At 43.3% G+C, this 23552-nt stretch overlaps 1 protein-coding gene across 4 annotated transcripts in view; it reads right to left on the minus strand.

Annotated features, from left to right (window-relative positions):
• Positions 1 to 23552, minus strand: part of acbd5a (acyl-CoA binding domain containing 5a) — a 58643-nt gene that overhangs the window by 7396 nt on the left and 27695 nt on the right. For all 4 annotated transcript variants that reach the window (XM_078415996.1, XM_078415984.1, XM_078415991.1 and 1 more), the window contains 2 exons: positions 8217 to 8444; positions 5753 to 5859 (listed from right to left, as the gene is read on the minus strand). In XM_078415996.1, coding sequence (XP_078272122.1) covers positions 5753 to 5859; positions 8217 to 8444 — 335 coding nt within the window. The remainder of the gene's footprint in view (positions 1 to 5752; positions 5860 to 8216; positions 8445 to 23552) is intronic.

Here is a 23552-nt window from a genome sequence, read left to right on the forward strand (position 1 = left end):
TCTCTATGGATCTGTGGTCACATGTGGACCAAACCAAGGAATGATGCATTTCCTACCCTCAAGAATATTTGTGAACATGAAACTTTCTTCCCAAAATTAGTGATGCACAACATCTGACCCACTGCCTATACTCAGAGCCCCACTAATGATATTACACTAGCTGTTCCCCATTGAACCGGCCAGTAATCTTCAGTAATCCTAAGAGCAGCCTTAAAAAGGAATGCCCAATGATGAGTGAAGACCAGAAGGAGCCCAATGAAAGAAGGTTGCAGCTGAAAACCTAATGTTGGACACAGTTCCCTCCCCTTTGCCAACCAACTAACCCCCCAACCCCCGCCTCACCACCACTTTTGAACACTGGGATTGAAATATCCAGGGACTGGAGATGCAGGAACCATATCAGACCTCAGGACTGGATCCAGTCTTGAACCAGACAGCACCCGGCTCTTAACCCATACTAAAGTAATTATTATTATCGAACTGCAACTCCTGTGCCACACTAACAAGGATTCCTCTCGAGCCGCTGCCCTGTGCTTTACCGAGACCTGGCTGTGTGAGTCGACCCCGGACAGCGCGCGGCAACTGGCTGGCTTTCAACTACACAGACTGCGACCAGAGGCAGCGGGAAAATCAAGAGGAGATGGAATATGATTCTACACTAACCAGGACTGGTGCAGCAACATCACGGTACTGTGTAACCTCTGTTCCCCCAATCTAGAATCATTCTTTATCAACTGCAAACCCTTTTACTCTCCGAGGGAATTTACCTCTTTTATTCTCGCTGGAGTTTACTTCCCCCCCTCCCCCCCCCCCAAAGCCTGCGTAAGTGAAGCGCAAACACAACTCGCTGACCAGGTATTGAGGGTAGAGAATGACTTCCCGGACTCCATGGTCATGGTTTTGGGGGACTTTAACAAGGCCAACCTCAGTCGTGAGCTCCCAAAGTACAGACATCATGTTACCTGCCCCACCAGAGGGGAGAGGACACTTGATCACTGCTACTCTTCAATCAAGAACACATATCGCTCTGTTCCCCGGGCGGCTCTGGGTCTCTCCGATCATTGTTTAGTTCACCTTATTCCGACCTACAGGCAGAAACTAAAATCTGCTAAACCTGTGGTCAGAACAACGAAAAGGTGGACAAGCAAGGGCATTGAAAAACTACAGTCCTGCTTTGACTGTACTGATTGGAATGTGTTCAGGGAAGCAACCACAAGCCTCGATGAGTACACAGACAGCTTTTGCGAGGACAGTTGCATTCCCACGAAGACACGGACCTGGTTCAACAACAACAATCCCCAGTTCACAGCAGAACTCAGACAGGAGCGGGGATACAGACCTCTACAGGTAGGCCAAGTACAAGCTGAGAAGAGGAATCAGAGCTGCCAAGGAAAGGTACTCTGAGAAGCTGAGGAGCAAGTTCTCAGCTAATGACTCCTCTTCAGTTTGGAAGGTCTTGCAAGAAATTACCAGGTACAAGAGGAAAACCCCACGCTCCTTGGGGCTGACTAACGACCTGAACGAGTTTTACTGCAGGTTTGAGAAACAGAAACATAATCCTGGGACCTCCTCCCCCCACCCCCAATCACCACTTCACACGTACTCAAAGACTGACTCCAGTTTGCAAAGACTGGATCCGTCCCCACCCACTCCTCCCCAAGCAGCAATTCACTCCAGCATTTTGTGAATAAATCGATTTGTACCAGCATCTGCAGTTATTTTCTTATCCTACTCAGTATAAGAAAATAACTGCAGACACTGGTACAAATCGAAGGTATTTATTCACAAAATGCTGGAGTAACTCAGCAGGTCAGGCAGCATCTCAATAGAGAAGGAATGGGCGACGTTTCGGGTCGAGACCCTTCTTCAGACTGATGTCAGGGGGGCGGGACAAAGGAAGGATATAGGTGGAGACAGGAAGATAGAGGGAGATCTCGGAAGGGGGAGGGGAAGGGAGGGACAGAGGAACTACCTAAAGTTGGAGAAGTCGATGTTCATACCACTGGGCTGCAAGCTGCCCATGCGAAATATGAGGTGCTGTTCCTCCAATTTCTGGTGGGCCTCACTATGGCACTGGAGGAGGCCCATGACAGAAAGGTCAGACTGGGAATGGGAGGGGGAGTTAAAGTGCTCTGCCACCGGGAGATCAGATTGGTTAACGTGGATTGAGCGCAGGTGTTCAGCGAAGCGATCCAGACTGTCTGGAGTTTGCAAAGACTGGCACTTCCCCCCACCCCTCTGCAATCACCAATTTGCACATCCTCACAGAATGACACAAGTTTAACAATAGAAATTGCAGAGGTGGAGAGGCTATTCAGAAAACAGAAAAGCCAGAAATCTCCAGGACCGGACAATGTTTCCCCCTCCACCCTAAAGCTCTGCGCCGAACAACTGGCACCGATCTACACAGACATTTTCAACCAGTCCCTGCAAACCTGCACTGTCCCTGCCTGCTTCAAGGTCTCCACTATTGTCCCTGTACCCAACATGACAAGGATCACTGGTCTTAATCACTACAGGCCTGTCGCACTTACCTCTGTAGTCATGAAGACCTTTGAAAGACGTGCTGGCCCAGCTGAAAAACATCACAAACTCCCTTTATTCACAAAATGCTGGAGTAACTCAGCAGGTCAGGCAGCATCTCGGGAGAGAAGGAATGGGTGACGTTTCGGGTCGAGACCCTTCTTCAGACCCGAAACGTCACCCATTCCTTCTCTCCCGAGATGCTGCCTGACCTGCTGAGTTACTCCAGCATTTTGTGAATAAATCGATTTGTACCAGCATCTGCAGTTATTTTCTTATATCACAAACTCCCTGCTGGACCCCCTGCAGTTTGCATACAGGGCCAATAGACGCAGGTCAATCTAGGCCTGCACTTCATCCTCCAGCACCTAGACCACAAGGGGACCTATACCAGGATTCTGTTTGTGGACTTTAGCTCTGCTTTTAACACCATTGTGCCAGAGCTACTACACTACAAACTCTCCCAGCTGACTGTGCCTGAACCCCTCTGTCAGTGGATCATCAACTTCCTGACGGACAGGAACCACTATGTGAGGCTGGGAAAGCACATCTCGGACCCGAAGACCCTCAGCATAGGAGCACCACAAAGTTGCGTACCCTCCCCTCTCCTTTACTCTCTCTACACCAATCACTGCACCTCCACAGACTCCTCTGTCAAGCTCCTCAAGTTTGCGGATGACACTACCCTGATTGGACTGATCCAGGATGGGGAAGAATCTGCCTACAGATGGGAAATGACACAGCTGGTGTCCTGGTGCCAATCGCAACAACCTGGAGCTCAATGCTCTCAAGACAGTGGAACTAATTGTAGTCTTTCGAAGAGCTCCCCCTCCCCTCCCCCAACTCACCATCAACAACAACATAGTCACATCTGTGGAGTCAGTTAAGTTCCTTGGAACCATCATCTCCAGGGACCTTAAATGGGGGGCCACCATCGACTCCACAGTCAAAAAGGCCCAACAGAGGATGTACTTCCTGCGGCAACTGAGGAAACACAATCTGCCACAGGCAATGATGGTCCAATTCTATACTGCTATCATTGAGTCCGTCCGTTCTCGCCATCGACACCGGCGACTGTGCAATCCTGCTCCTCGATCTCAGCGCAGCGTTCGATACAGTGGACCACACCATCCTTATTGACCGTCTCCGGTACGCGGTTGGCATTGATGGCACTGCCCTGAGCTGGTTCGTTTCCTACCTCAAAGATAGGAGTTTCGCCATCAACATAGGCAGTTATTCCTCTTCTCCAGCTAGCCTCTCCTGCGGAGTTCCACAAGGCTCCATCCTAGGCCCCATTCTCTTCTCTCTATACATGCTCCCCCTTGGCCAAATCATTCAAAGGCACGGCATTTCTTTCCACTGCTATGCCGATGACACTCAGCTTTACCTCCCCCTGAAACCCAACAACGAGTCAAATTTAAACAGCCTCTTACACTGCCTTGAGGACATAAAATGTTGGATGGCACAGAACTTCCTCCAATTAAACGAGAGCAAGTCTGAGGTCATCCTATTCGGCCCCCCCGACTCCATCAAATCGATAACAGGCAGTCTTGGAAGCCTATCCTGCCTAGTCAAACCGCATGTCAAAAACCTCGGCGTGATATTTGACTCTGCATTAAAGTTTGACAAGCAAGTCAACGCTGTGGTAAAAGCCAGCTTCTTCCAACTTCGTACCATAGCTAAAATCAAACCTTTCCTCCAATTCGACGACACTGAAAAAATCATTCACGCTTTCATTTCCTCCCGCCTAGACTACTGCAACTCCCTATACACTGGGATCAGCCAATCATCCCTGTCCCGCCTGCAACTGGTCCAAAACGCCGCAGCGAGACTCCTGACGGGTACCCGTAAAAGGGACCACATCACGCCGATTCTGGCCTCTCTCCACTGGCTCCCTGTACGGTACAGAATCAACTTCAAGCTCCTCCTATTCACGTATAAAGCCCTAAATGGACATTCCCCCCCCCCCCCCCCCCTACATCAAAAATCTTCTAACCCACCTCTCTAACTCCAGGTCCCTCAGGTCGGCCGACTTGGGGCTACTCACTATCCTGCGGCTAGGCTTAAGCTCAGGGGTGGCCACGCTTTTGCGGTTGCAGCTCCTAGACTGTGGAACAGCATCCCTCTCCCCATCAGAACTGCCCCCTCCATCGACTCCTTTAAGTCCAAGCTCAAAACCTATTTCTACTCCCTAGCGTTTGAGGCCCATTGAGGAGGCGCTGTGAACTGTTTTGTATGTGCTGTTATGTTTGTGTGCTACTGTATGTTTCATTTTTTCCTTAGTACCTAATCAGATGTACAGCACTTTGGTCAACCTGGGTTGTTTTTAAATGTGCTATACAAATAAAATTGACTTGACTTGACTTCTCCATCGTGGTCTGGTTTGGCTCAGCCACCAAGCATGACATCCGGAGGCTGCAACGGATCGTTCGCACAGCTGAGGTTGTTGGCTGCAACCTTCCCCCCATTGACGAACTGTACACTGCAAGGGCCAGGAAGCGAGCGGGCAAGATCATCTCTGACCCCTCTCACCCTGGCCACAAACTCTTTGAAGCACTTCCTTCTGGAAGGCGACTCCGGACTGTCAAAGCAGCCACAGCCAGACATAAAAACAGCTTTTATTCCACGAGTGATAGTTCTACTCAATAACCAAAGTCTGTAGTCTCTTTTTTGCTCTGGTTTATTTTCACCATTTTATGTTTAGACTGTAATGGTGTATCCTTATTGTTTTGATGTGTTTATTGTTTTGATGTGTTTATGCTTTATTCTTAATTGTTAACTGTATGTTTGTGTTGTCATTTGTGAGCGGAGCAGCAAGGCACATTCCTTGTATATGCATACTTGGCCAATAAACGTATTAATTCATTCATTCATTATTACCAAAGTAATTGGCGTCACATTATCTGCTTCAAAAGCTGATTACAAATTTCTATCTCAAAGGAACCAAAAGTTACAAGGCCAATGAAAAGTCATATATTGTAGGTCTCCAATGCTCCATTCTTATTTTGATTACTACATTGGCACCTGGCCAATGTAAAGGTATATTCATTAATGTGATCAATTAATACAATTCCATTTGGGTTGTACCTTATCCAAAGTATAACATGCAAAGCAACATGTGTAAGAAGGAACTGCAGATGCTGGTTTAAACCAAAGATGGCAACATAAATGCTGTAGAGCAGAAAGGCTTTAAACATTGTTGCTTTCTATTCTCAACGCTGCAATTTACCTCATCAATGCCCAGCTGTTCCATTGAATCACAAAAAACCTCACTATCTGAATCACTTGCTAGGTGCTGAGTTCCTGAATGCTCACCACATTGGTATTCCACACCATCTGCAATAAAACAACAAATGAAGTGTGATCAACAGCGGTAAATGTGATCTCATTGAACAAGGCAAGCAATACATGTTCGTAAACACCAAAACCAAACACTAGCAATAAATTTACAACTGCAGGCCAGTTAAATTTACCATTGTATTGAGAAAACCAGTAGAAACATCAATTAGGGTCAAAACTAATTGTGATTCCACTGCATGGATTATTAAAATACAACCAGAAGAGATTAAAGACAACCTTACAACCCCAAGTTCCTTTGATGGTGGCAGCACAAGTAGATAGGGTGGCAAATAAGGCATATAATATGCTTGCCCTCATTGCTCGGGGCATTGAGTACAAGAGTCAGGAAGTCATGCAGCTCTATAAGACTTTGGATAGGCCACATTTTAGTACTGAGTGCAGTTCTGGTTGCCTCATTATAGGAAGAATGTGGAAGCTTAGGAGAAGGTACAGAAGAGGTTTACCAGAATGTTGCCTGAATTACAGGGCTTCAACTATAGGGAGAGGTTGGATAGACTTGGATTGTTTTCTTTGGAACGTTGGAGGTTGAGGGAACATTGGAGGGTTTATATACCTCTATTGAGGTATATAATATTATGAGAGGCATAGATAAGATAGACAGTCAGAACCTTTTCCCAGGGTGGAATGTCCAACTCTAGAGGGCACAGCTACAAGGTGAGAAGGGGAAAGTTTAATGGATAGGTGAGGGGCAATTTAAAAATATATAAATACAGAGAGTGGTGGGGGGCTGGAATGCATTGCCAGGAGTGGTGGTGTAGACATTCAAAAGGCTTTTATACAGGCACATATTCGAGCAAGGAATTGAGTAATATAGATCATTTACTGGCAGACAAGATCAGTTTACCTTGGCATCATGTTCGGCACATTGTGGGCCGAAGGGCCTGTCATTGTGCTGTAGTGTTCTGTGTTCTATCTCAAACTATTGTGGATTATATAGGAAACGGTAAAGTGGGAAGGAGAGACAAGGAAACCAAATGAAGTAAATAAATGTATGATCCAAAGGTTGTGGAGAAAAATATTTAGAAAAAATGTATTAAGATTTTAGTACTTGAAGGCAGAGGCAGCAGGAATACTGTACAAGGCAGTACACTAAAAACTAGCAAAGAAAAAGATTGAAGAATCACAGAAGATCACTGATGAAAAAAAAAGGCTGTAATAAAGAAGTATGAAGAGAAGCAACAAACAGCTGACCATTTTAAACATTTCCTCTCCATGAAAAGAGATTTAGAAAAAGTTAAAATTTTTGTACTTGGAACTTTACAGAGGGACAAGTGTTTTTATCTTATTATCTCTTTTAACTTAGTTCTTCTGTTTTGTATGCCAACCCATGTTTAAAGCAAGGTTTAAATAAGCAAATACAGGCACGTAAGCGCTGCATCTCAGTACACATAACAATAATAAACCAATATATTTAAATTGTCAAGATCAATTAAGGTGGAAAGATCCAGTTCGTCAATCCAACAAGTAACAGATACAAAACCAAATGAAACTGAGATGCTAGACAAAGCTTAATCCAATATTTATGATGAAATATAATAACCCTATGAATTTGTGGAATGCATATCATTAAGGATAGAATTGGGAAATTCTTTAGAGGAAATTGTGGAGCTTAGAATTCTAAGGATGCTTAATAAATGTGAGTGGAGAATATACAAATAATGTAGCATTGATAATGAAAGAGACACATTCCAATACAATTTATTCTGTTCAAATAAGTTCATTGAGCAAATGGTCACGATCAGGCTCCACCATGAGCTGGCATTCACATCCAATAATACTTCCCTGCAAACATTTGTCAGTCACATGTATCACCTGATTAACAGCTAGTGCCTGTGGATTTCCTTTGTTACCAAACAGTACAGAAAAAGAAAAATCACTCGTTTATATTTCCTGAGATTAAATTGGTGAAATATTCAGTTCAAAATCATTTTTAAGTTCAAGCATGTGTCAGAAACATGTGAACATCTGTTATTAGGTTAGCATAATATATCCAATTGACATTACCAAAAAGTTAATGGACTATTTAAAAATAAATATAAATGTAATGGGCTTTGAGAATTTTAATGCTTTCATGATTGAGGAAGTAGATTAAATTTCTTTCTCCATCGAAATGCAAATTAAAAAATTTATTCCACGTAAAATACCAGCAAATTTTATGTACATATTAATAGATACAAAAAACATAGAATTCACTCTTCCTCGCTCAGTTTTACGTTGAGTAACAATGTTTCAGAACAAACTGCTTTCTTGGTGCAATAAATAAACCTGTATACTAATTTGAACTTTGGTCATCATTTCTTAATGCACAGAAAAACACAATTGTTTTGAGTCACCTAGTTTGCCATTCATTGCCAGCTCTTGTATGTCATCAACTATTATTTCCTTTTCTTCCTCTCCATCCTCTGGTTTTAGAGTAGACTTGGGATCTGGAAACCCATTCTGGACACACATATTTGCTAGCTCGGTGTTTTGGAAGATTACAAGTTCTGGTTTCGCATCTTCTAATTTCACATCTGCTGTTTCCTGTGTTATGGTTCTCAGTTTCACGACCTCATTTACCGCTACAAGAAAACAACAGAAATTTAAAAAACAGTATTTTAACCAGCGGATTTAAATGAACAATTTCAAAATAATATCTGTCAACAGCTAAAAATAAGTAAGAGATCCACACGAGATGACACTCAACTTTCTCCCATTTATATTTCAACCCATTTCCATAAAAGGACTAAGGTGGAGGAGTAGCAACATCTCATTTGATATTCAACAAAAATCAGAGGCATTGTGACACACATAGCAATATCTGAAGACAAAAGCTGGCAACTAGAAGGATAAGAAATTGTTATTTTGTCTTAATGTCAAAAATATAAATTATAGTTGAAACTAAAAAGACAAGTGAGAAAAACATTTATATATTTAGTCGAAACAAAAGTGTTGGAATAACTCATCAGGTCAGGCAGCATCAATGGAGAACAGAGATATCAGGTCAAGATTCTTCTTCAGACTAATTGTAGAAGGGAGGTGAAAGCTGGAGAGGCTGGACAAAGTTTACCAAGTGATTGGTGGATACACTGATTCTAAGTGATTGGTATATATATTGGTGCTCCCAATGCAGACTTCTTTACATTGGCAAGACAAAGCAAAGACTGTGCGACTGTTTTGCTGAACCACTGTGTTCATTCCACCTAGGCCTGCAGGATCTTCCAGCAGATCACACCCCTCCCCATTCTTTTTCCCCTTCCCTGTGCCCCATCATGTCTCCTACTATCCCTCCCAACCCTCCCCTTCCCCATAATCCTTCCACCTATATCCCTTCCTCTGGCTTCACATTTCATTCCTCTTCGCTCATTATCTTAGCCACTTTTGTCTCCTTTTAATCCCTAGTCTTTGCTCATGCATCTGCCAATCCAAACCCCTTTCACCTGTATCCACCTATCACTTGCCACGTTTGTCTCACTTCCAGCTCTTTTCTAGTTTTCTTCCCCCTACTACAATCTGTCTGAAGATGTCCCTACCCAAAATATCACTTATCCATGCTCTCCAGAGATGCTGCCTGACTCACTGAGTTACTCCAGCATTTAGTGCTTTTATTCTTGTAAATCAGCATCTGCAGTTCGTTGTGTTTATATTTAATCAGGTGGGCGAAGTAACCAGATGGATATTTATGGTTAACATACTGTACCTATTCATATTGTGGATTTGATGTTTAATGTTTAAACCATGCAGATGAACATTTTCCACTGTATCTAAAAATCTATTATTTATAATCATTTTGTTACCACGTCTTATATATTTCAATTATTTGAAATTAATGGAGCCTCATTATTAAAAATTCATTCTGCCTGTGTTTGAAACAACAACTACATTCATAGGATTTCATTAAAATCCTTTCTGAGCTTCAACAAATTTAATTTCCTCAAGGGGGAGCAATTACTTCATTTTAAAAACAGCTTATGAAAAACCATTGGATTTAAAATAAATTCAGGATATGTTGCAGCTGTAGTTGATGAGCCTTTACTCTGGACAATGTGGATCATCAAACCTTGCAAACTATTTGACCTAATTTGAAAAAAAATGCTCTGAATAAATACTAGTAAATCAATTTTGTCTATCAAGGACCATGCCTTCACAAACAATTTTCATATCATAATATCCCATCTCCTTTTAAGTTATTCTAAAATTCTACACCTGCAATACAGTTTTTGCTACTCTAAGTTTGTCTCTTGAATCTAACTTTGTGTGTAACTTGATGCAATCTAATTGATTAACTTCACAATTATACTTCTTGTAGAGCATCCCTTTCATTTCCCTCGTCAACTTGCCACATTTTCTAACTTTTCCTCTTGACGAACTGTATGCACCAAAGTTCAGCCTCATGGTTTGTTTTAGGTCATACATTAAACATTTCCTGATGACCAAACTAAGTACATTATTCAGGATTCAGTACTTTACAGGACCAATTTCAACAAGGAAGCCATTATTACCAGTGGCTCTTATCCATTGGCTGTATCCAACATGCTCATACACTTCAGCTTTTTCCTTTGATTCAACCTCATAAATTAAGTACAACACCGTTCTTTTCTGTACCAGGAAACATTATCTTGCACTTATTTAACTGAACTTTATCCAATTCACCTTTTCTGTCTACTTCAACAATATCCTCACTGTAAACATGCCAACCAGCTACAGAAGTTAGAGAGCAGAATTTAATCTGACCAAATCAGACGTAGATCAGGCGGATGGCTGATGCGGTGTCTTTATTTAATGGCAGCAGGAATAAGACAGGAACTACAGCCAAATGAGCCTTAAACAGCAGTCTAAAATTTACGAGAAGCGATTCTGAGACAGGATTTATTTGCAGTTCGCATACCGTCCGAACAGATCCACGGATGATGCGGTCGGTCTCCCATGTTCTGCACACCGCTCTCTCTCATCTTGACAGCCAGAAGGGGGGCTATGTGAAGATGCTGTTCATTTATTTTAGTTCAGCTTTCAATACAATAGTCCCCACCAGACTTGCTGAGAAGCTGCTGAAACTGGGGCTTAACACTCCCGTGTGCCTGGGTCCTGGACTTTCTCACCGCCAGGCCCCAAGAGGTCAAGATGGGGAGACATACATCTAACCCCCTCACCCTGAACACAGGATCCCCCCAGGGTTGCGTCCTTAGCCTCCTACTGTACTCCCTGTACACACATGACTGTGTGGCCAGGTTCAGCTCCAACTCCATCATCAAGTTTGCTGATGACACTGTGGTGGTGGGCCTAATCTCCGATAACGATGAGAAGGCCTACCGGGAGGTGGCTGATCTGGCACTCTGGTGTCAGAACAGCAGCCTCCTCTTGAATGTCACAAAAACTAAGGAGCTGATTGTGGACTTTAGAAGGGCTCAACATCCGAGGACGTACACGCCACTGGAGATAAATGGGATTACTGTGGATAGGGTGAGCAGCTTTAAATACCTGGGAGTCCACATCACAGAGGATCTGACATGGACAACACATATTGCTGCACTGGTGAGTAAGGCAAGGCAGCACCTTTACCACCTCAGACAGCTGAGGAAATTCAGAGTCTCTCTGAGGATCCTTCAGTGCTTCTACTCTTCACACAGAGAGTGGTGAGTCTGTGGAATTCTCTGCCACAGAAGGTAGTTGAGGCCAGTTCATTGGCTATATTTAAGAGGGAGTTAGATGTGGCCCTTGTGGCTAAAGGGATCAGGGGATATGGAGAGAAGGCAGGTACAGGTTACTGAGCTGGATGATCAGCCATGATCATATTGAATGGCGGTGCAGGCTCGAAGAGCCGAATGGCCTACTCCTGCTCCTATTTTCTATGTTTCTACTCTGAGGCTGTAGAAAGCATCTTGCCCGGCAACATCTCAATCTGGTTTTGGAACAGCTCTGCCCAGGACAGGAAGGCTCTGCGGAGAGTAGTGCGTTTGGCTGAACGCACTGTGGGAACTACTCTCGCCCCCCTGCAGGACCTATACATCAGGAGGTGCAGATCCAGAGCCAGCAACATTATGGGGGACCCCTACCACCCCAGCCACAGACTGTTCCAGCTGCCACGGTCAGACGAACACCTCCTCTGTCACGCTGGGAAAACAGAGAGGCTGAGACGAAGTTTCTTCCCACAGGCCATCAGGACTGTTAAATCTTATATCACCGGGGACTAATTTATTGTATTAATTTATTTTTTGTGTTGTGTTTAAAAAAATTTTTTAAATCTATTCTGTTTTGTAGTTTTAGCACAATCCGCAGGCATAGCCACTTTCATTTCACTGCACATCTTGTATGTGTATGTGACAAATAAAGTAGACTTGACTTGAAAGCCAGGAACTAATTATGGAGAATCAGCATAGTGTTGTACATGGGAAAACAGGTTCTAAATTTGATTGAGTATTTTTATAGAACTGACTAATCATAAGAGGAGGTAGTGGGTGTGGTTTACTACAATATTGTTTACTACAATAAGGCCTTTGACAAAGTCCTGCACGATGTGGTGGTTCGGTGGGTTAGATCACATTTGATCCATTCTGAACTGGCAAAATGGAGACAAATTTGGTTTGTGACAGTGGAGGATTGTTTGTCACACCACAGGCCAGTAGCCAGTTTGCAAATGACACCAAACCTGGTGGTATGATGAACAATGAATACGATTCTTTAAGGTTACAGATGCAGATCAACTAGAAAAGTGGGTAAGGGAAAGGCAGATGGAACTTCCCCTTAAGGTACTGATAAAATGCTTTGGGATGTTCCTTAACCTTATCCGCCAGTGATTATTTCATGCCCCTTCCTGAATTTTCTCTCCGAATCTCTTTATTCTGGTATCCCCACTGTGACCACAAATTACTAATATGGCAAACTCATAAATGCTCCCCCCTCCCCCCAATTCGTAAGTATTTAGTGTTGGATAATAAATGCAAGCATTTCCACATCCTTTAAAAAAACAAATACAAGCTATGTTGGCAATAAGCTTGCAAGTTCATATTAGAACAAGAGTACAGCAACAAGCCCTTTGACCCAAGATGCCCATGCCGAATCTGATGCCGTTAAATGAATATCCTCTGCCTGCAGGTGATCTATAACACTCCATTCCCTGCATATCTATGTGCCCATCAAAAATTCTCTTAAATTAAGTTAATGTCAGAGTCCAGCAGAGGAGGATAAAGGGCTTAATTAGGAAAGGGAAAATAGATTATGAAAGAGAATTAGCAGGGAACATTAAAAACTGACTGCAAAAGCTTTTATAGATATGTGAAGAGAAAAAGATTAGTTAAAACAAATGTAGGTCCCTTGCAGTCAGAAACAGGTGAATTGATCATGGGGAACAAGGACATGGCAGACCAATTGAATAACTATTTTGGTTCTGTCTTCACTAAGGAAGACATAAATAATCTGCCGGAATTAGCAGGGGACCGGGGGTCAAATGAGATGGAGGAACTGAGTGAAATCCAGGTTAGTCGGGAAGTGGTGTTAGGTAAATTGAATGGAATAAAGGCCGATAAATCCCCAGGGCCAAGATAGTGCTTAAGGAGGTAGCCCCAGAAATAGTGGATGCATTTGTGATAATTTTTCAAAACTCTTTAGATTCTGGAGTAGTTCCTGAGGATTGGAGGGTAGCTAATGTAACCCCACTTTTCAAAAAGGGAGGGAGAGAGAAAAAGGGGAATTACAGACCAGTTAGTCTAACATCGGTAGTGGGGAAAATGCTAGAGTCAGTTATTAAAGATGGGATAGCAGCACATTTGGAAAGTGGTGAAATCATTGGACAAAGTTAGCATGGATTTATGAAAGTCAAATCATGTCTGACTAATCTTATAGAATTTTTCACGGGTGTAACTAGTAGAGTGGATAAGGGAGAACCAATGGATGCGTTATATCTGGACTTCCAGAAGGTTTTCGACAAGGTCCCAAATAAGAGATTAGTATGCAAACTTAAAGCACATGGTATTGTGGGTTCAGTATTGATGTGGATAGAGAACTGGCTGGCAGACAGGAAGCAAAGAGTAGGAATAAACAGGTCCTTTTCAGAATGGCAGGCAGTGACTAGTGGGGTACCGCAAGGCTCAGTGCTGGGACCCCAGCTATTTACAATATATATTAATGATTTGGACGAGGGAATTGAATGCAACATCTCCAGGTTTGCGGATGACACGAAGCTGGGGGGCAGTGTTAGCTGTGAGGAGGATGCTAGGAGGCTGTAATGTGACTTGGATAGGTTAGGTGAGTGGGCAAATGCATGGCAGATGCAGTATAATGTGGATAAATGTGAGGTTATCCACTTTGGTGGCAAGAACAGGAAAGCAGACTATTATCTGAATGGTGGCCGATTAGGAGAAGGGGAGATGCAACGAGACCTGGGTGTCGTGGTACACCAGTCATTGAAAGTAGGCATGCAGGTACAGCAGGCAGTGAAGAAAGCGAATGGTATGTTGGCATTCATAGCGAGGGGATTTGAGAATAGGAGCAGGGAGGTTCTTCTGCAGTTGTACAGGGCATTGGTGAGACCACACCTGGAGTATTGCGTACAGTTTTGGTCTCCTAATCTGAGGAAAGACATTCTTGCCATAGAGGGAGTACAGAGAAGGTTCACCAGATTGATTCCTGGGATGGCAGGACTTTCATATGAAGAAAGACTGGATAGACTCGGCTTGTACTCGCTGGAATTTAGAAAATTGAGGGGGGATCTTATAGAAACTTACAAAATTCTTAAGGGGTTGGACAGGCTAGATGCAGGAAGATTGTTCCCGATGTTGGGGAAATCCAGAACAAGGGGTCACAGTATAGGATAAGGGGGAAGTCTTTTAAGACCGAGATGAGAAAGTTTTTTTTCGCACAGAGAGTGGTGAATCTGCGGAATTCTCTGCCACAGAAGGTAGTTGAGGCCAGTTCATTGGCTACATTTAAGAGGGAGTTAGATGTGGCCCTTGTGGCTAAAGGGATCAGGGGGTATGGAGAGAAGGCAGGAACAGGATACTGAGTTGGATGATCAGCCATGATCATATTGAATGGCGGTGCAGGCTCGAAGGGCCGAATGGCCTACTCCTGCACCTATTTTCTATGTTTCTATGTATCTGCCTCCACCACCACCCATGGCAATACTTTTCAAGCACCGATCATTCTTAAAAAAAATGCACCACACATCTCCTTTGAACCTTGTTCCTCTCACCATAAAACTATGCCCACTAGTTTCTGACATTTCCACTCTGTCCATCCACCCTATCTATACCTCTTCAAAACCTCCACATCTTTCCTGTAATAGGACGACCAGAACCACACACATTATTCCAAATGCGTCCTCAGCAAATTTCAATAAAGTTGCAGTATGAATTCCGGACTCTTCATATTCAATGCCCCGACCGATGAAGGCAAGCATACGCCTTCATTACCACTCTATAACAGTATAACAGTATAACAGAGCTTTATTTGTCATTCGGTACCGAAGTACCGAACGAAACTACATAGCAGTCATAGAAAAAAAGAACACAAGACACATAGCCCCAACACAAACGTCCATCACAGTGACTCCAAACACCCCCTCACTGTGATGGAGGCAACAAAACTTCCACTCTCTTCCCCACGCCCACGGACAGACAGCTTGTGCTGCCACTTTCAGAGAGTTATGTATGGACCCCAAGATCCATCTGCTGCTTAGGCACATGCAACAACAAATTTAGTTAAATATCATGACAAGTCTGCATTATTAGGTCTAATAATCTTGAAGCAATCAGTTTAAAAGGTCAAACCACAAGGTATAAAATAACAGCTTGCCAGCTTGAATTGGCATGCAAATATCTAACAACTGCAAATTTAAGTTCGATGAGCGTCTTCTACTCCATACAGGCATCATTATGTCAACTCGAAACCTGCATGCCTCTCAGGCAATAAGTTTCCGATAATGTTCGTAATCAAAACTTGATTAGTCAACATTTGCTTGTCTCATATTTGGGCATCTGAGTCACCTATATTTTTGTGCAATCATTGGCAAGAATTCATCTGGTATAATTAACCAATTGTGCTAACTGAGTTTAAAATGAAAATTGACAAAGAGGCAATAGGAGTGTACAAAAATGGGATATATTGGAGATGCTCGCTATAAACAAAAATAAAATGAAAAATTGTTTAACACTGAGCAGATCAGGTAACATTTCTGGAGAAATCAGGAGGCCTAAAGGTGAGGAAGAGGGAGGTGGAGAAAAGCAGAGCTTTTAAAAAGTATGCAATTAAAAAGAGTCTGTCCTTAAAACATGAGCTCTGTTAATTTTGCCATTTCGGAAAGATGAGACTGTTGTTTTGTGTATATACATAACATAGGAATCATGTGGTGAAGAATTTCACACACTCAAAACAATTACCCTCGCCAAACATGAACTGCAAAAAGTCAAAAATCCCAAATTTGATTAAAAGCCTTGTTATAAAATTAATTCTGCGATCCAATGTAAAACATTAAAGACAAGTAAACAAAGAATCCACCCCATAATATGGTCTGGTCTAAAATTTTACTCAACACCAAATTATATGTACAATAATTTTGTTAACAAGAGGTTATTAACTCATGAACTCTGTAGTTTGGATTTGGGACAGACGGGTGGAGAATGAAAAAAAATAATCCTGGCAAGGACAGATAATAAGCAATTACTTCCTCCCCACCCCATCCAATTCAACACACACTTTGCTTCTATCTCCATTCCAATGGTCTTTTACTCAGAAAGCCTGCTTGGCATTTTCCATTTTTATCACATGCATTCCCATGTAATTCTAAAAAGGACAAACTCAGCCTCATCAAACATTTCAAACATTTATATTTTGGGTGTTTTTCCTTTCTTTTCTCGAGATAGAGTTTCTACATAAAGTATCTGTGCTGCACAGCAGTTTCGCTTCTGCACAAATCATTTGCCAAACTTTTTTTTTTGCACATCATAAAATACTGTTTTCAAACAGACTGAAAGCAGGAAACAGATGTGTCCAAGTCTTGCCACCAAATGAAGTCATGTATAAAGGAGTTGACAACAAATTTATTTATAGAAATTAAACACAAGTCCTGAATCTTATGTCCATTGTGAAGGTTTCATCTTACTACTTTCATTTCCTGCATTCAAAAATCAATCATGAAGGAATAAAAAACTTTGGGCTATTAAGATCTTTAGAAATGACTGGAAAATTACCAAAATAATGGGATGTTTTTAACAGACACAATTACTGCATCTGAAAGAAGGTGATTGACTATCTAAAGCGCAATGGGTTAAATTCAGGAAGAACAAAGGATGCAAGACACTGTTTGTTCCTGAACTACAGCCAAAACGGTACACGATAGCGCGACAATTTTAGGCCCACCTTACTCACCGTCATCCCTTTGGTGCTAATGGATGAAGTTTCATTGAAATTGGTGTTATATTTTTTAAGTTATTCACATTTGAAGGTTTAAATCTATCTCCAAGGGAGGGAGGGAGGGGTGAGGGAGAGAGGGGTGAGAGGGGTGGAGAGGGTGCTGCACCAATGCAGGTTTGGGCCCAATGGGTCCATTTGGTCTAGTGGGAGACTAAATTTGCATGAGTTTGGGAAAAACAACTAATGCTGGCAATAAACACAATGAGTTTGTTCAAATGTGTTCAAGACTGTTTGTAACAATGGAAAGTGAACAAGCATACTGGACTGAGAAATGAATTTCCCTAACAATCTGACATTTAAGGAAGTATCTTTCAAATTGTGATTGATTTGGATATATGGCTCGCAAGAAAGGAGAAACAAACAAGATGAGATTCAAAAGGGACTAGAAATTAAATGACAACAGTAAACGGAGCTGAATAATGTGTGAAGTTTTGCATATAAAATAAAACCAGCACACAACTACACTAGGTGGTGCAGCGGTAGATTTGCTGCCTTACAGCTAATGCAGTGCTGGAGACCCGGGTTCGATCCTGACTACAGGTGCTGTCTGTATGGAGTTTGTACGTTCTCCCCGTGACCTATGTGGATTTTCTCCGAGATCTCCCGTTTTTTTATTTATTTATTTATTTATATTTTTTACAGAACTTTTTAGAAAACAAACCCTCCCACCCTTCCCCCCACCCCCCTTATACTAACCCCAAATAAGAAAAAAGAAGAAAAGAAAAAAAGATTAAAGACTGCCTGGGTGTTGGGGGTCCTGCACACGCCCCATGGAATTCCAAACAGAATAAACTGTATATATATATACATCTCTCCCAAAAGAACCATTGAGAATATGAACAATCCTTCTATATATATAGGCCCCTCTTTTGTAGATAAGGACGCCAGATATTTAAAAAAGTATCATATTTGTTCCTTAAATTATAAGTAATTTTTTCAAGTGGGATACAGTTAGAAATTTCATTATTCCAAAGGTCCATACTTAAATAGGAATCAGATTTCCAAGTAACTGCGATAGTTTTTTTGGCTACTGCTAATGCAATTTTTATAGAGAGATCTTCTGTTTTGTCCCACACTCCAAAGACGTACAGGTATGTAGGTTAATTGGCTTGGTAAACGTTTTTTAAAAATTGTCCCTAGTGGGTATTGGATAGTGTTAATGTGCAGCGATCGCTGGTCGGCGTGGACCCAGTGGGCCGAAAAGGCCTGTTTCCGCGCTGTATCTCTAAACTAAACCAATTACAAAGAGATTGTCTAAATATAACCCACAAATGAGGCAAGAGATTAAAAAATAATCAAGGTTCAAATGTAAATTTTCAGGAACAGAAAAGTAAAAATCCAATTATGAGGAAGAACCTTAAAAAAAGTTGCTTGGCACACCAAAGCTAACAGATGTTTTCTAAATATATATAGAGGAAGAGGGTGATAAAGAAGAATGTTGAGAATAAAAATGAAGCAACCAAACTTTGCTAGCCTTCTTAAACAGCGAAGAAACAGATAAATAGACGTTGCTGAAATGGTCATAGAGTCTTACAGCATGGAAACAGACTCTTCGGCTCAACCGGCCATCATGCCCCATCTACACTAATCCCACCTGCCTGCATTTGGCCCATATCCCTAAACCTGTCCTATCCATGTACCTGTCTAAATGTTTCTTAAACTTTGTGATAGTACCTGCCTCTACTACCTCTTCTGGTAGCTCGTTCAATACACTTACCACAGTTTGTATGAAAATGTTACCCTTCAGGTTCCTATTAAATCTTCCCCCCCCTCACCTTAAACCAGTCCTCTGGTTCTCGATTCCTCTACTCTGGGCAAGAGACTGCGTCTATCCGACCTGTTCCTTGCATGATTTTTTTACACCTCTATAAGATCCGAAAAATGTCTAGAAAAGGAATAGTGGAAGGGTCTCGACCGAAACATCATCTATTCCTGTTCTCCAGTGATGCTGCCTGACCTGCTGAGTTACTCCAGCACTTTGTGTCGTTTGGTGTATTAACCAGCATCTGCAGTTCTTTGTTTCTACTCTATATAGTGAATTTAATGCAAATTTTAAATAAATATCAGTGGAAAGATTGATTAGTAGGACTAGATGTTACAATCCCTAAGGTTTGCACTACAATTGACTGGTGTTGTTCTTGGGGGTGACCACTAGGTGATGTTGCTACCATTCAGACACATCTTCAGTTGTGTACCTCAACGTCACTGGATGTTTCGGCCTTTTATCACAAGACACCCTCAGTCGAGGCAGGCCCACCACAGGGTGATCAGCCCTGGGTGTGTGTCTTATGGTTAGCCTCTAGATGGTCACGTGGCAGCCCAGACAGTATCTCTTCTTTTCAGCCACAGCCAGTGACTGCTCCGTTCGGCGGCATTTGCAAGTTCTTTGATTGCCCTCCTTTGGGCCTGCCCTCTGACTCCAACTTCCCTCAGGAGTCTTGCAGTGAAACTGGCTACAACGCCCCTGCACCCCACCTCCACTGGACACACTCTTACACTCCAACCTCGCTCCTCTGCCTCTACTGCAAGGTTGGAATATCTCAGCCTTTTCCTTTCAAATGCCTCGTCCACCGCCTCCTCCCAGGGCACCGTCAGCTCAATGATGTAAACACGCCGACAGGAGCTGGACCAGAGGACGAGGTCTGGTCGCAGGTTGGTAGCTGCGATTTCAACTGGGAAGGAAAGCCTCTGGCCTAGGTCAACCCGCATTTCCCAGTCTATGGCTGCGCTCAGTGGGCATGAGTTGAGAGGCGAGGTGGTAGTCTTCCGTTTCTCTCCTTCCCGGATGAACGATTGGATTTGCGGGAATGTTAGCTGGGCATTGATAGGCATGGCGTTGGTGGTAACTCTCTTGCACTCGAGTGCAGCTGCCAAACACCTCAGCACCTGGTTGTGTCGCCAGGTGTATCTGCCTTGTGTTAGGCTGGTCTTACAACCGACCAGGATGTGCTTGAGGTTTGCTGGAACTGCACACAGGGGGCAGACTGGATCCTCTCCCAGCCAAAGATTTAAGTTTATGGGAGAGGGAAGGACATCATATGTGGCTCTGATAATAAAGCTCAACATACTTGACTCCATGTTCCACAGCTCACTCCATGTGAACTTCCTCCTCTCAATGCCATCCCACCTCATCCAGCGGCCTTGCTTCGCTTGAGATATGGCTTTGGCACACCTGGCTGCTTCTTCTTGGCGGCGCACCTCCTCCACCACCAGGTGCCGACGTTCAGCTGGAGTAGCCTTTTGCCAGGTAGGTTTCATTGCTCCCAGGCCAAAGCCCCCTCGGCCTTGTTGGACATGGCCCACTATGTCCCGGTGTCGGAGGGCAGATTTTGCGTCCTGTACCACTGCTGCTGGAGTCCATTTCTTCCCTGTTGCTAGGGTTGGAGCGACACCTCTAACTATTGGGTCCCGGGATTCTGTTAGTGTCATGTCCAGTCTTGCTTTGGCGCATTTGAATTCCTCCACCAGGCTTGAGACTGGCAGTGAGAGGGCTCCATTCCCATAGAGTCCTATACTGCTGAGGCATCTCGGTAGCCCAAGCCACTTCCTCACTTGTGAATTCACAAGTCTCTCCAGCTGGTTGATATGGGATAAAGTGACCTCGTAGATGGTAATTGGCCACATGAGTCGGGGCAGCAGACCGAATTGAAGGCACCAAAGCTTCAGCTTCCCTGGGAGAGCAGTGTTGTTGATTTGCTTGAGGCCACTGATTGTATCCTGCCTGAGTTGTTCCACCTGCTCTGCGTCCTTGAGGTGTGCGGTGTACCATCGCCCGAGGCTTTTGACAGGCTTCTCCAGGACAGTTGGTATTGTCTCGTTGTTGATGCGGAACCTTTCGTCAGTCAGCCGGCCTTTGACGATGGAAATACTGCAGGATTTGCTGGGTTTAATCTCCATTCGTGCCCATTTGATGTTTTCCTGGAGTTTATCCAGCAAGCGTTTGGTGCATGCTTTTGTTGTTGTTATAGTGGTCATGTATAATGGAGGAAGACGCAGCCCACTCTTCAAGCGTTCCCTCCAACTACCCATCGTGATGCTCGAATGATTAGCTCCATTGCCATGGTAAACATCAGAGGAGAGATGGTACAGCCTGCCATTATGCCTATCTCAAGGTGCTGCCAGGCGGTGGTGTTGTCCTGTGTTGTGATGCAGAACTGGAGGTCCTGGAAGTAAGCTTTTACCTGCTTTGTGGTGACCTCTGGGATCTGGAAGAAGTTAAAAGCTGCCCAAAGAGTCTCATGGGGCACCGAACCAAAGGCATTGGCAAGATCTAAGAAAACCACATGCAGATCTCTATTTTTTTTCTTGGCAGTTTGTATCTGGTGCCAAATGACGTTTGCATGTTCCAGACATCCTGAGAAACCATGTTCCCCTGCTTTCTGCACTGACATGTCAATGAAGTTGTTGCTCTGCAAAAACGCTGAGAGTCTTTGGGCCACAATACCAAAGAAGATCTTTCCTTCCACGTTCAGAAGACTGATCTGGCGGAATTGGCTAATGGTTGAGGAGTTCTTTTCTTTGGGAATTAGGATCCCTCCTGCCCTTCGCCATGCCTTAGGTATGATTCCTTTCCCCCACGCCACTTTCATTAACTTCCAGAGGTATTTCAGGACACCAGGGGTGTTCTTATAGAGCCTGTATGGAATGCCATTGGGCCCTGGGGCTGATGCTGATCTTGCTCGTTTAACTGTGTTCTCCACCTCTTTCCATGTAGGAGGTCTTGTGTCCATCTGGTGCTCAGGTGGGTGAATAGGTGGCATGTCGTCTGGAATGGTGACTGGCTCATGCCTCAGGTTGTCGGAGTACGTCTTCCACAGGTGCTCCTCCAGTTCCCTTACAGGTACTTTCAGGATCCCGCTCTTCTCCTTGACAAAGAGGCTTTTGACAAACTTATATGGATCTCTATAAAAGCCTGTCCTTGCCCGTTCTTTCTTCTTGTGTTGCTTTCTCAGGCATTCTGCTCTTCGCAGGATTGCCAGGCGCTGCTTTACTTCTGCCTGCAGTGCCTCGAGTCCTTTCCTTTCTGCCCCTGTGGCCTTCCTCCACTGTTTTCTCAGCTGCCTCCTTTCCTTCACCAGTCTTTTTTATCTCCTGCTGCCACCTGGACTTGTACTGGAGTGATAGTTCCTTCTGTGTCCTCTGTTTCTTGACCTTCACCCCAAATCTCTCCGCCCCATAGTTGTATATGATGTCTCCCATCATCTCCAGTTTTCTTTCTACACATCCCTTCAATCCTTCCAGAAGATGGACGAGGTCAGTGTTAATGGTCTCCCACTGTTTCCTCAGGCAGGATTTAGGCCACAAGATTTGGGACATAAGATGGTTAAAAAATTGATATATATATCTAAAAAATATCCAAAACTCTCATGTTAGATTGGGGAGCTGCAAATCTAATTCCCATGCTTTTCAGGACAAATCTTAATAACCACAAACCCATCAGTTTAACATGAATTAGGGGAAGATGCTGGAAATGATCAGAGGCAAGAATAACAAAGCTTGAAAATATATCAGATGATCAAAGAGAGTTGGCAAGTATACAGACATTATTGCATGGGAATAATGCTCTACTTGGCAGAGAAAACTCGATGGGCCAAATGGCCTAATTCTGCTCCTATGTCTAATGGTCTTATAGATTGTTGTAGTAACTGCATGCTGTATGTTACAGGAATTCTGTTGCATTGATTGTCCATGAAACATAATTTTGTAAGAGGAATAGATTTAAGGTGAAGGGGAAAATATTTAATAGGAATCTGAGGGGTAACGTTTTCACACAAAGGGTGATGGGTGTATCGAACAAGCTGCCACAGGAGGTAGTTTAGGCTGGGACAATCCCAACATTTAAGAAACAGTTGGACAGGTGTATGGGTAGGACAGGTTTGGAGGGATATGGACCAAATGCTGGCAGGTGGGACTAGTGTAGCTAGGACATGTTGGACGAGTGGGCAAGTTGAGCCGAAGGGCTTGTTTCCACACTATCACTCCATGACTCTATGAATATAAATGTTTGTTTTGCACATAACTGAGAATAGCTTTCTACTATGGGTCCAGTTCCCGGTATTTTGGGTCAATTGAAAGTAAATGTAGGAACTCCATTGTTATTTAGTATGTCAACTCATATTCCCTGTCATCTAAATTCTATTTCTGTAAAAGATAACTCAAATGTATGGGCAAATGTGACCTACCCTTGACATATCCATGCCAACTCTCTTTAGAGAATGCAATGTTCATGCCGTTTGTTGGGTTGTCTAACCAGCAGAATAAAAGGTAATGCTTCTCCAGTTTGC

Source organism: Rhinoraja longicauda, chromosome 2, assembly GCF_053455715.1.
Source record: "Rhinoraja longicauda isolate Sanriku21f chromosome 2, sRhiLon1.1, whole genome shotgun sequence".
NCBI classification, from domain to species: domain Eukaryota; kingdom Metazoa; phylum Chordata; class Chondrichthyes; order Rajiformes; family Arhynchobatidae; genus Rhinoraja; species Rhinoraja longicauda.